This window comes from Electrona antarctica (genome assembly GCF_951216825.1).
Source record: "Electrona antarctica genome assembly, chromosome: 8".
NCBI lineage: Eukaryota > Metazoa > Chordata > Actinopteri > Myctophiformes > Myctophidae > Electrona > Electrona antarctica.
In genome coordinates this window covers 43,871,387-43,886,165 of record NC_136789.1, presented here as the reverse complement: position 1 = coordinate 43,886,165, position 14,779 = coordinate 43,871,387, and the positions used below count along the sequence as shown (strand labels likewise).

Here is a 14,779-nt window from a genome sequence, read left to right as displayed (position 1 = left end):
ATTTAGAGGATTCCACAACATGTTGCTACCAATGGAATGGAACCCTATAACCCTATCTGTTCACCAAAAAATAGCCAATCTACAAGCTCACAACGAGTTGCAACATGAGCCGAATTTGTAGATCCGCTATTTTGGATGGTAGGGTAGTGGATAAAACTACAGATGAAGTGACACAACCCTAGTGTTACCATGACATCCCCCCCAAAAAACAAACAAACAAAGAAGAAGAGAGAAACATCTTGCGCCACCTCTTACCCCTTATCCCTAAACATATTTATAGGGATAAACATATTTACTATTTTGAATACCCTTTTAAAATAGTCCAAATATCCGATCTACAAGCTCACAGCGCAATGTAGATCGGCTAGTTGAACTATTTTAAAATATTTTTCAAAATAGTAAAAAATGGCAAATAAGTTTAGGGATAACGGGTGGCAAGATCGGGCCCACTATTTCTATATAAATGCGTAGTTTGGGCCTGGGGATGGAACAACATATATAGGTTGTTGTCACGGTGACCAATGGAAATGAATATCATGATGCACGGGCCACAGGATGATGTTGCCAATGGTGATGAAGAGCACAGGACCAAGGGAGACAAAGGGGACTAATAGGGTCCACAAAAGGGTGGTTGTCAAAAGTCATGGATGGATGGATATAGGTAAACAGAAATAGGGCCAATAATACATGAATACATTCATCCATAGCCTATTCTCCACATCATGAAATAGGAGTTACATAATGAAGCTTGCACCAGGTTTGAACAATTGAACAATTGAACAATAGTGCTATTATAGTAATGACACTCAATGTTAAAAATTGTGAACACTTTTCTGCCTTGGGCAAAGTTATTATACAACACGTATAGTAAGTAATATAATCCACAATCCATAATCCAAAAAATCACACCCGTGTGAACTGAGTGGTGTAAGGTCTGATCATAGACTGATCAGCTGTGGTCTGACGTAATGTCTGACGTAATGAAATCACACCCGTGTGAACTGGGTGACTATAGCAACCATGCTCATTTTTTTTGGTACAGACAGACAGACAGACAGACAGACACGTAACATAAACTAACAAAGCCAGTCGTAGGAGTGGTTTACACCACTCAAAAATAGGAGTTACACTATGCACTTTCACTACTATTGGAATGTCATATTACAGCCAATGTGTATAATAATAACAGTTAGTTCAAAGTTATGTGCACAGTGCACACTATACCAAAGGTGACACGATGAGGCAGTAAATCAAATAAAAGATACAAACTGTATGGTTTCCCACTAATAAGAAAACTTAATTTGTGCCATTTATGTCATTTAATTGCGACCACAGGTCGCATTTACTATGAAAACGTGCATTTCCCGTTGGTCCGTCACGCGCCCATATATGGTCATGCCACTGCTCGTGACATCATGTGACATCATCAAGGATCTCCATTTATGTAGTCGCGACGTAGACGACATCGCCAGGGGCCCTTCCCCCTACAGTATATGGGAATGTCAATATATGGCCATATCACACATCCATATAGTCACGCCTCGTAACATCACGCCTCCATATATGGTCACGCCTCGTGACACCATGGAGACACTTGGATCTCCACATATGGTTGTCAGTCCATCATGCCTCGTGACATGACACGCTCCATATGTCATTCTGACATCATCAAACCCGAAATTTAAGGCCCGGCCCTTCCTGGGCCCTCATCAAACCCTGTACACTCAAGACACTGCCTCCGCTGCCACCCTTAGATCTCCAGATATGTAGCTGACCTGTTCTGACATTCCATATGTTGATCTGACCTTATCAAACCCTGTACACTCAAGACACCCTTCATATATGGCCAGTACAGAATTCATTCCATTCAATATGTTGATCTGACCCCCCCATGCCAAAGCGCCAGCGCTCGCCCAGCAGTCTGCCGTCACCCAGGCGGATCCGTGCGCCCTTTAGGGCAAGGTCGCTTCTCGCCCCTAAGGGCGTCTTACAGGTATACCGGTAACATAGCTTTATGTTATTGTACACAAATTCAGTTTGCTACCTGATACTTTTCTGTCAATAACTCCCTTCCAATACTGTATGGCCTTGAAGGCGCCTTCATGAGAATGAGAACACATTGAATGCATATTTGAGCTCTGTATATTCAAGTCTACAATAAGTGACCACCCAATGATGTCGATAAGAACAAAACACGCTGTAATCGCATAAATCTAAATAACAGGCTTGGTAAACCTTTTTTTTATAATCCAACTTGAAAACAGCTTTATTGTCATTCATTATATACATAGCTATTTGGATCCATTAGCTCCACTGAAATACAAATGTAATTCAATTAGCCTATAGCTATAATTCAACCTGTATTCTCAAACCTGTAGGCTATTTTTACTCCTTGAGATAAAGTAAAGTCGTCTAGTTTGTTCATCAAACTTTGAATACCAAAAACATATATTTTAATATAATTATATTTATAATATATAGATATGAATTAATAATCAATGTACAGGTTTGACTTGCTAATGTAACATTACATTAGGTTGATGCCCCTGCATTCACAATAATCCAAAGGACAAGATAAACATTAATTCAAAACATTAACACCTTTTTCTTACTGTTACATCACCAGGCCTTGTATCAAGAATTTGGACAGTTGATTTGAGATTACGATACATCCTCAATCCATTTACTATAAATGCAAACGGTGTGAAACTGACATGTTAGCCCTGTATTCTTGTTCCAGATATGGCTATTCACAAAACCTCAGAATATTAAATTCGCCATTTAAAACATCAATTCTTGAATAGAGTTTTTTTGTGTGTGTAAAGGATAGAATATATTTGAGCAGGTCAGGTCATGCCATAGAATCCCCACTAAAGGCTTATTTATACTTTCTTGCATGGCCGCAGGTCATGTCCATACGTTTTTCAGTTACTGTACGTCATTCTGTCTAGAGGGTCATGCGACAAAGTGGCTAAATAGTATTGTAGGCTATATACTCAAGAACACGATGTTTAGTCTCAATTTAAGTGTATCATTTAAAAATATCACTGAGGTCATCCTCTTTGTCCAGAGAGGCGTGGAACTTCTTTTTCTTCCCAAAAGTAGAGAAGGAGTTGTACACATCTAGTTCACCTCTGGACGGTGGCTTCAGAGTGCAGTAGCCAGATGGGGTGCCAGGGATGTAAACATTGTGCTGGTAGTCGGGTGATGGCTGCGTAGACTGAGGCTGGGTATACCTTTGGGTCCATGGGTAGTTAGGAACGGCTCCCTCCTGAAGAGGCATTTTGCACTCTGTAAAGAAACACAAGATGTAAATATTACTGTAGGTACAGTTTCCAATGCTTTAATTTCTATATGCGTCTGACTGAGTATAGAATCAGTGATCTCCTACTGCACTGTCCTCAAATTGAAACAACTGCAAAATAGAATAATGCATTTGAGAATGAATTTAAAACAATGCATTACACTTTACAATACTTGTGTCAGGCCTCCTCCACCAAGAGGGCATGTGGGATTCTAATAATCCGAGCATGCATATTAAATAATAAAGTTGACATAGGTTGATGTCATATACCATGTAATCCTTTCAGTTAAAAGTTAAAAGCACACATTCTATTTGAGTAGGCAAATACCAAGCATATTCTCTTGACATACTGTATTATGTCAATATCATTGACATAATTGCTACAGCATCCTGTCTTTTCTGAGATGCATAATCTCAATAATTGCATCTGTTCTCTCGTTGGGTATTTTAATAAAATTCCAACATTTTTCTCTAATTGTGCCCAAAGGCCGCAAGACAACCCCCCAAACCTACCCCATATACCCCTGCACGCACGCACGCACGCACGCACGCACGCACGCACACACGCACACACACACACACACACACACACACACACACACACACACACACACACACACACACACACACACACACACACACACACACACACACACACACACACACACACACAATCTTTTTTATCACTGTCACAGGGCAGCCCTTGCCCTATAGACAGTACTGAGGAACCATATGGATGCACACACACTACACTGCTGCCTCAAGCCGGCTGGGAAGTTGGGGTTTAATAGTGTTCTGTTGCATGTTTTCTTTACAGTGGACATCTGACATTTCACACAAGGACTGAAAGGGGTTTTTAAATGTCACTGTGTGATAGTGTGAAGTAATTTAATTCTTTATTGGTCACTTCACCTGCCTCTCCTCTGCAGTGCTGGCATTCCTGTTGATTGGAAGGTGCCAAGCACTGTATAGGAGAAGGGGTGTTTGTTCATATGTTTGTATTATGCTTTTGTATTATTTATTACTGTGTATATGAATTGGCGCCTGAGAAACAACCAGCTGACTTTGTAAAGTACTTCATGATTTATAGTAATGTGTGTAAGATAACTCATGGGCCTTAGTTAGCCAGGTTTTGAGTTAACTGATTATGATATGGTTTACCGTTTGTCCCATCTGTTTAAAGCTAGGCATGCTACTGAGGGGTGTTCAGTTTCACTTGAGGCTAGTCAGAGACAACAGCAGGGGAGCGGTGCCAGGGCCTTTGTGAAAGGTTTAGCCTGTAACCAGTATCTTAAGTTCCTGATTTGTTGTTTCCTACAGTTTAGCTTTAAGTGTTCATTTTGTTTCCTATTTTTGGAACGTTGGAAATTTGGCCCGTATTATACTGCATGGCTTGTTGTGAATTGTTTGGAGAGGTAAATAAAATACCCCAAACTGTAGGCCTACTGGTGGACCAGTCTAATTTTGGGGCCATTTGGCCAGCCTTTTAACATAATTGACAGGTGGGTTGGGATTGCGATTTTTGCGGGGTAATTGATCACACCTGTGTGCCCCATATGTGCTCCTGGATGTTTTCATTATGTTTAGACCTGCAATCATTTGGACCCCCTGGGGTAATAACTGTCATCCGTGTGAATCCCATGGAAAAGTGGAGGTATTTTACTAAACACACGTTTTCTGCCACAACTTTCAAATTGATATTAAAATAGAGGACGATAGCTGACTCCATGTTGCAGCAATGAATTATTATTAATATATTGTTGACACATGCAGTGCCACAACATTTAATGTCATTCACCAACGCAGGAAAGCATATGAGGATCTATTGCTGTGTACATGGAATACATGACGATTTCATACTAGGCCTACCTATCTACATAATATGTAGATAGGTAGGCCTATTATGAAATCGTCGAAAATGATAGAACAGTTGTTATAGCCTATACAGTTTTATGTCTACTGTATAAGCTATTATAACTGTTCTATCATTTTCTTTTGTACAGTAAGTGCAGTTCTACAACTGTGGCAGTATTTATTACACAATTTAATTAAAACAATGTAAAATACTATTTTATGAGAAATCTAAAGGGTCCCTCTGCACAATGTTGAGTTTGTTGAGCGAGTGTCAATATCTCATTTGGGTTAGAATAAATTACAAATTACAAATCAAGTTGAGTACTTTGTTCATGGCTCTGTGGTTGAGCTGTAAACTATCCAATATAAAACTAATTATAACACTGTCAACCAACTATTGTGAAAGTCCAGCAGCCCCCCCCTCCCCCCACCATATTAAGCTTGGCTGCTTCTCCGTCCTATAGAGTCCGTTCTCCTACAAAGCTGTAAATGGTGGACCCTGAAGCCTGCCCTACAGAAGTCCCTGGCCACTGTGCTACACCGGAATATGTGCAATACTAAATATCAGCCTTGGCTGCGTGGGAAGATGGGAGCCAGGAGAATGAGGCTGCAGGTCTGTGGCGGTGCCATTGACACCGGGAGCTCCCAGCAGGGGAGGAATATATACTGGCAAACTAGCCAGATGTATGGAGACACCAAGATGACTGGAAATGCCGTTGGGGGCCCATCCGGGGATGAACTAGAGCGAGGGGGGCTCTGAGTTTGACCCTGGCCATCATTTACACAGAGTAGAAGATGGCTCAAGGTAGGACCTTTTTTTTTTCTTTGCTGCTGCTGCTTCTGCTTGAATGCTGTGTGTATACTAATGTGATTCAAGCTGCTGTACAATTGCTGTCATTTGGGTGGCAATGAAACATGTTCAGTGACTATCTGGCTCTGGGATTTGAATGTTACAGCATCTACGGTTTGTATGTGTCTATCTATCTATCTATCTATCTATCTATCTATCTATCTATCTATCTATCTATCTATCTATCTATCTATCTATCTATCTATCTATCTATCTATCTATCTATCTATCTATCTATCTATCTATCTATCTATCCATCCATCCATCCATCCATCCATCCATCCATCCATCCATCCATCCATCCATCCATCCATCCATCCATCCATCCATCCATCCATCCATCCATCCATCCATCCATCCATCCATCCATCCATCCATCCATCCATCCATCCATCCATCCATCCATCCATCCATCCATCCATCCATCCACCTATCCACCTATCCACCATATAGAATCCAACCGGCAACTGCTTCTGGCGGAACGTTCCGTCAGATAAGCTTTATTATTGATATCAAACCGGATCGCTGATTTTTTTTTTTTTGCTTGGCGTTTCCTTCTTCAGCGATCCTATAGGCCGGTCTCGTGCATGGGCAGTGCCGGTCACTTCTTGTATACAGCCAGGCGGACTAAAAAGCTGAATAACTCTGAATCTACGGAGCTAGCATCTAAGATGGCCGCCCAAACCAGACACTAAAACCAAGTAGATCCGGGTCAGCAGTCAAGCGTTGGCTCTTACGTCCACCAGTTGGCAGTGAATCGGTTCATTGTGTTGTATGCTGAGTACATGTAGGCCTAATTCAAGTTGTTGAAATAATATATTTTATAATAATACTGTTAGCACAGTCATATCTTAAATACAATACTTGTATTGGCCTAATTTAATTGGTTAAAAAAGGCACTAAATCCTTTTTAGATTTTGTCGACTGTCAACGATCAGTGATTTTTTAAATGACAGAAATGTGACTAAAACTAATAATTCATGTCCAGTGTCCACAAGACTAAGACTAAATATAAATTAGCTTCCAAAATTAACACTGCTGTGTACACAATATAATAGGAAATACAACATTTAAAGCACCAATGACAAACACGTAAATTACATGAAGCTAACTCAGGCCCAAATCATATGCCTATATGTCTTTTCAGTGGAACCTACATTCATAGTAGGCCTACTTAGTTAATACATACCACCACGCATGTGATTCCCCCAGGTCCAATACTGTGGTGCCACAGGACAAGAAAACCCATCTGGATTGTGTTTAGGTGGACGAGGAAGTGTCCTTTCTAGATTTATTGAACTGTACCTATATGAACAATAGAAAGAAAAGTATGCGTTTAGATGTGATACTCATAATAATGTATACCTGGTTTAACACTGGTGTAAAGTACCTAAGTTACTCAAGTACTACACTTAATTACAACAATGTTGAGGTATTTTGACTTTACTCAAGTGTTTCCAATGTTCAGTACTTTTACTTCTACTACACTACATCTCAAAGGCAAATATTGAACTTTTACTCCACTACAATTATTTGAAAACTTCAGCCCTATAGGCAATGGCATATATATTTTGGCCATCTAGCCATTTAGTATGATCTACAAGCTCACAATGCGTTGCATCTGCTATTTTCAAAAGATTTCTTATACATTTACATTTGAAAACTTGTGAAATGGGACATTTCCTGTATGTTATACTATTTATGTTGAATTCCAGACTTTTACTTCTACAAAAACAAATGTTTTTTCCATCATTGACTGCATGTATTCACCTCTTGTATTCCAGATTTCGTTGGTTCTTTGTCAAAGTCCAGTCCCTGTTTGCATTCTTAAGCTGTAAAATTGAAACATGATCAAATAAAAGATAATAACAAATAAAAGTAGGCTACAATCTTATGGTACATGCTTGCTGGCCTGCTTGCATGGTGCCTCCACATGCAAGAGATGTTTCAAAATATGCAAATTCAGCCACGTCTATTTTGTAGACAAGGGCCTATATCTTGTGCCACCCCTTACCCCTTATCCCTAAACTACTTTGCCTTTTTTTTTTTTTTTTTTTTTTACTATTTTGAAAAACATTTTAGAATATTTCAAATAGCTGATCTACAAGCTCACAACGTGTCGATGTAGATCGGCTAGTTGAACTATTAAACAAAATCTAAATAGTGAAAAACGTGAAGAAGTTTAGGGATAAGGGGTTTGGCATGGACGAAAATAGAGCCCTATGCCTCTTTTCCTATAGGATAGCCAAACTGTGTGGTTGGATGTGAACAATCTAAGCCTAATAAGCCTATATTGTATAAGCCTATACTGTCCTGGGAAACACACACACACACACACACACACACACACACAGACACACACGCGCACACACACACACACACACACACACACACACACACACACACACACACACACACACACACACACACACACACACACACACACACGTGCGCGTGTGTGCGTGTGTGTGCGTGTGTGCCTATCCACCCTAGTGTCGTGTTTTATTTTTAGTTTCGTCTCTGTCCCTTAATTACCTCATTTGGCGTTGTGGCTCTGTTGTTGACGATCTCGTTGCGGTCTAGTGTGCTCCATCCAGATGTCAGATAGTCTGTGCTCTTTGCATTATTCTGTGGCACGGCCATTATTGGGCTGCATGGCTTGAGGAACATGAAATCACTTTTGGATGATTCCGGTGTCAGACACATTTTATAACAGTACACCTGGGAGATAGTGCCGTTGCCATTTGCTTCGGCACAACTCGAAGTGCCTGCGGGTAATTGCACACTTAAGTTAGACTTTTTGAACATATCAGCTGCAGATGTCTCTGACCGTGAGCGGCAGCAGCCACAGACGGAGAAATTGTATTCCCTGATTGAATGTCTGCCCCTGAAACTCTTTATTGCAAGCAGGACAATAATAGCCACTAGAAACGTGAACGAGATTGTGCCCAGGGACACTATTAAGTACAGAGTGAAGTTGGAGCTGTAATGTGGGCTCAGTGCGAGGTCGCCGAAATCAGGCTGTAATTCTGGCGCGCTGTCAACAACTGACAGGATGATGGAAACCGTGGCCGAGAGGGGTGGCTGACCGTTGTCCTTGACCAGAATGACCAGTCTCTGCCTTATGGGGTCTCTTTCCACCAGTCGGCGTATTGTCCTGATCTCGCCTGTGTATAGCGCGATGCTGAACAATGTGGGGTCTGTTGCCTGGAGCATCTGGTAAAACAGACGCGAGTTTTGACCCGCATCTGCGTCCATGGCTGTGACTTTGGCAACTAGGTAACCTGCGTCTACCGACCTGGGGACCACTTCGGTGGGCACCGTACCGTTTTGTGGCAGCACCGGCGAAACAATAACGGGTACATTGTCATTTTGGTCCAGAATAAAGATATTGACAGTGACGTTGTTATTCAGGGGTGGAAAGCCTGCGTCTTGAACCTGAACTTTGATTTGAAAGTTTCTCAACTGCTCGTGGTCGAATGATCTCAGTGCGTAAATGTTGCCGTTATCCGAGTTAATGGACACGTAAGTTGACACCGCCATTCCTTGGATGCTGCCGTCCATAATGGAATAAGACAAATACGCATTTTGACCCGAGTCGGGGTCCAGTGCCGTCACCGAGCAAATGGAGGCGCCGGGCGCGTTGTTCTCTGTCAAATAAACAGTGTAGGAAGGCTGTTTAAACTGAGGCGCGTTGTCGTTCACGTCAGAGACTTGGACTAGAATAGTTTTCCGAGTGAACAGGGGTGGAGAGCCCATGTCTCTGGCTGTAATAGTGATGTTGTACACGGCCACGTCCTCCCTGTCCAGAAAATCGGAAGTTACCAGTGTGTAGTAGTTCTTGAAAGAGGAGTGGAGCTGAAAGGGTACGTGATGTGGGATCTCACAGTCCACGTTGCCATTCTCCCCGGAATCCCGGTCCATGACGCTGATGACGGCTATCACGGTGCCCGGGGCCGCGTCCTCTTGGACAGGTGTGGACACGGACGTCAGGATGACATCTGGAAGGTTGTCATTGCTGTCCAGCACATTCACCAACACTTTACAGTGCACCGCCACGGCAGAAGGCCCTTTATCTTTCGCTTGGACATAGATCTCATGCATCCTGGCCTTCTCATAGTCGACCAGCCCTTTAACTTTGATCTCTCCCGTGCGAGAGTCGACGCTGAAAAGCTCGCGCACTTTCAGGGGCGCGTGGCCACTGAACGAGTAGGTTATGTCGGCGTTGGGGCCCTCGTCCAAATCGGACGCGTTGAGTTTAATCACAACCGTGCCTTTGGGTGCGTTCTCGACGAGCCGTACCCTGTAGAACGACTGGTCGAACACGGGCGCGTTGTCGTTGGCGTCCAACACCGTGATGTCGATCTGCGCAGTGCCCGACCTCTCCGGCGCGCCTCCGTCCACGGCCGTGAGGACCATCTGATGCGCGCCCTGCTGTTCCCTGTCCAGTGGACTCTCCAGGACCAGCTCTGCGAATTTACTTCCATCACTGCGCGTCTGTATGTCCAACACGAAATGCTCGTTTACGCTCAGCAAGTAGGAGCGCAGCGCGTTGGTGCCGATGTCCAGGTCCTGCGCGCTTTCCAGGGGGAAACGAGAGCCCGGCACGGCGGACTCGGATATATCCAGGTTAAATTCGGTCCACGGGAAACTGGGCGAGTTGTCGTTCACGTCTAAAATCTCCATCTCGACTCTGTACAGTTCCAAAGGGTTTTCGATCACCACTTGCAAATGAAAAGAACAGGACAAACTCTGTTCGCACAGTTCTTCGCGGTCGATTCTCTCATTGACAAATAAAATGCCATTTTCTAAATTAACCTCCACGTATTGCTTTTTTGTGCCCGAGACGATTCTGAATCTGCGCGCAGAGAGCCTGTCCACATCCAGACCCAGATCCTCGGCAATGTTCCCAACAAAAGCCCCGTGTTCCAGTTCCTCGGGGATTGAATAGCGGATCTGTCCACAAACTATGTCCAACAAACATGAAATAAACACCAGACAGATTACCTGCCATTTCCCCGTCCGTTCGCGTTTCGCACCTCGTATATCCATTTAAGCACCAGTTCCACAATAGTTAAAAACTAAGATATAGCCTTTATATCCTTACGCCAGACCTTTTCTAAACTGAGCGAACCTGAACTAGGCTATAAGTTAGGATTTTGAGAAAACAATAGTCTGTACAAGTTAACATGACTGTGTCTGTAGCCTCACTCCTCTGCGTGTGTCGGTCGGAGTGTGGACAGGAGTTAAGGCTACTGCTCTGATTAGCGGTGTGGGCAGCGTGCGCGCGCGAGCTTGTTATTGGCCCCGTACTGTTCCTATAGGGAGAAAACCACATCTGCTCCAATTCCAATTTGAACACAATGCACCATAATCTGTCATTGCCTACTAGCCCGATCAAATTCACGCTACAGCCTCTGGGCTTAGACATAAAAGCAAAGCTCTTAATTCCCACACTTGAGCTTTTTTCCCCCCTTTTACAGATAAAATAATAGGCAAACACAATAGCCTATACAAAGGAGGTGACACACATTACAAAGTCAACTAAAAAAACAACAATAAGCAAGTTAAAGTGTGTCATGTACTTTCAGAATGTTGGTTAAATGGACTATAGTTTACTATAGCCAAAGGTTTGTCTTGTCACTTGATCTCCACACAGCCAACCAGGGGGCAGGAGGATTGACACATGGGTTGTTCTGGTGAATGTTGAAATATCATGCCTTTTTATTAGTAGAGAAATCCCCCCCGCGCGTGACACATGCGCGCGCGCGCACACACACGCACACACGCACGCACGCACGCACGCACGCACGCACACACACACACACACACACACAGACACACATATCCCTCATTTCTGAAGGACCTCCTTTTACAGTTCATAGTAGAAAAACATAGTTTTAAAACACATTTGAGTCTACTCCAGAGTCATGGAACAGAACATGCATTTTTATTAATGGATTAAAATAAACTTTAATTGTATAGTGAAAATATACACTAGCTAAAGTGATCAGCATCAATGAATGAATATTAATGCAAAAGATCAAATTCCTCTCGCCTATAGAACACATTTTATGAAGTTGTTAAAGAATAAACTGTAAGGGGACAATACAACAGAAAAAAGAAAACAAAAACAAAAAACAACAAAAACAGCAACAAAAACACAAAAATCTAAAAAACATACAGACACTCTCTCCAGTGTTTCCAGAAGCAGGAGGACTATGTATGTGCACTATAGGCCTGTTCAAATAGGCCTATATAGAGACTATTCTGATTTTTTTTATTCCAGGTAAAGTACTTTTTTTTCCGAATAAAGGAAAGGCTCAAAACCATGTGTCAGATGGGCTACACAATTTAAGACTGACAGCTGAGTGTTGGCCTACATGGCAACTCAATTTCCCACTATTGAAGAGAGCCTTGCTATAGTTCCTGTTTTAATAAAATTGCCAATCATGGAAGGTAGCCTAATGACCAGGAAATACATTTATATGCAAAAGACCTCACATCATTTTACGAACACGTCTAAAAATAAAACCTGGGGTGGAGATACAAATACTAGTGGTTTCGTCTCGTTGTCCACCTCTGATACACGACTCACACGTCTGCTCTTCGAGAGAGAGAGAGAGAGAGAGAGAGAGAGAGAGAGAGAGAGAGAGAGAGAGAGAGAGAGAGAGAAGAGAAGAGAAGAAAACAAAAGACCCAGTTTTTCTTGTTTAAAGCTGAAAACACAATCTGTCTGCTGGAATGAAACTGCAGCAGATGGCTTTCTGTGGGCTCATGCTCTTTTTAATTAATGGAATGGAGATTAGAGGGCATTTTCTGGGGATCATTAGCGAACAGAGGAATTAAGACATTTTGTGAGAAATAATCCCAAGGCTATCCACGGGCAACACATGTGGTTATATTGACCTGCTTTTCACAGTCTAAGTGCATTTTAACGTCACTTACCCAAAGCAGAGACTAAGTGGCCGGGATAAGGGGACAAACACCACATTTACGGATAAAAAAATATATAAAAGAGATTATCTCTCCCCCCCACACACACGTAGGATATCAATCCCATGGTCTTTAACTACTTTAAGGCTTTCAAACAGCAGGATTACTACAGAAGGTTGCTTGCATATCCTGCTGAGTTTTTAATCTGTTTTCTCTGCAAATATCAGTCTTTTTACATTCTAGATGTTATACCATCAATGCAACTCATTATTTTATTTCATTTTTAAACAAAATATCTTTCCTGTCATGAAAAATGGTGTACTGTGCCACCCAGAGTGCAGAGCTTGGCATCACGCTGGGAGTGATGGACCGCACCAGCACCCGGCAGCGACTTATACTGTCTGCCTCATAGAAAATGGGATCAACATCATGGCAAACACTGTCCTTCTTTTGACATCCATCCATGCTCTTCACTTTTAATCAACCAAACCCCTGAGAGAGGAAGAAGTGGGGCATTGTGCCACAGACAGGGGAATGTGAGGAAATATGTGGACATTCAGAACAGATTTGGGGAGGCAATGCGTAAGTGGCATATAGGGATTTGGGGTGTGTGTGTGTGTGTGTGTGTGTGTGCGTGCGTGTGCGTGTGTGTGTGTGTGTGTGTGTGCGCGTGTGTGTGCGCGTGTGCGTGCACGTGCACGCGCGCGTGTGTGTGTGTGTGTGTGTGTGTGTGTGTGTGTGTGTGTGTGTGTGTGTGTGCGCGCAGGGGTATATGTGGGTAGGTTTGGGGGGTTGTCTTGCTGCCTTTGGGCACAATTAGAGAAAAATCTTGGAATTTGATTAAAATACCCAACGAGAGAATAGATGCAATTATTGTGATTATGCATCTCAGAAAAAACTATAACAGGATGCTGCTATAGGTAATGATACACACTGTATTGACATAATAAGAGAATATGCTACTGAAATAGAATATATGTGCAATAGAGTACAGACCTCTGCCAAGAAGGCAGTGTGTTGATGTCCATTTATATATATATATATAGATATATATATATAGATATAGATAGATAGATAGATAGATAGATAGATAGATAGATAGATAGATAGATAGATAGATAGATAGATAGATAGATAGATAGATAGATAGATAGATAATTTTCACAATCTATTAATATACTATTGTATAGATTTGTGTGTGTAGATCATAATTTCAAAAACTGCCCAATCTGTGTGACAATGACAACTTTTCCACAAAGTTTTCTGCAAGTCAGTCAAACAGACAAACAAACGGAATGGGATAAAAACATAAACCCCATCCACCGTAGTCTATAACTCTGTTGGTGGAGGTAAAGAACGTAGAATACATTATAGAGTTATCTATAGGTGCAAGAGAGAAAAGCTATCGGAGGTTAAAGATGAAGAAATCCAGAAGACAGGCCAGCAACTTCCAGTCCCACCAGAGCAGGTCAGCACCTGCCAAAGAGCTGACACCTGCTATTGTAGTCCAGTACTCAGCAGTCTGCTTATTTTGCAGAGGTCATGTCCTGGCGGGACACAGTAATTGAATGGAAGAGGTTTAGATACACTGAACTTATCAGCTGTGGCGGAGCAGCAAGGCTGAACATCCAGTTTACATCCTGCCACATACTGTACTGTATCCACTAGGAGTTACTGATTCCTGGTCAATGCATGTGCTATAGGTCACAAAGGAACAACACATTTATAATTATTACTTAAAATAAATATCTAACTGACTAATCTAACTATTATAAGGCCTAACATAGCTCATATATTTGGTCATCACTAAGCAAATGACCAACACGCTATAATGT

The 14,779-nt window shown here is 42.2% G+C and overlaps 1 protein-coding gene across 1 annotated transcript; it reads right to left on the bottom strand.

The window, feature by feature from the left end:
• Window positions 1-2,292: 2,292 nt before the first annotated feature.
• LOC306927963 (protocadherin-10-like) lies at window positions 2,293-11,060 on the bottom strand (the record flags this gene model as incomplete). The annotated part of the gene is made up of 4 exons (XM_079507860.1): window positions 2,293-3,291; window positions 7,198-7,313; window positions 7,779-7,840; window positions 8,544-11,060. The coding sequence occupies 4 exons, from the start codon at window positions 11,058-11,060 to the stop codon at window positions 3,032-3,034; spliced, it is 2,955 nt and encodes a 984-aa protein (XP_079363986.1). The 3' UTR covers window positions 2,293-3,031.
• Window positions 11,061-14,779: the final 3,719 nt, after the last annotated feature.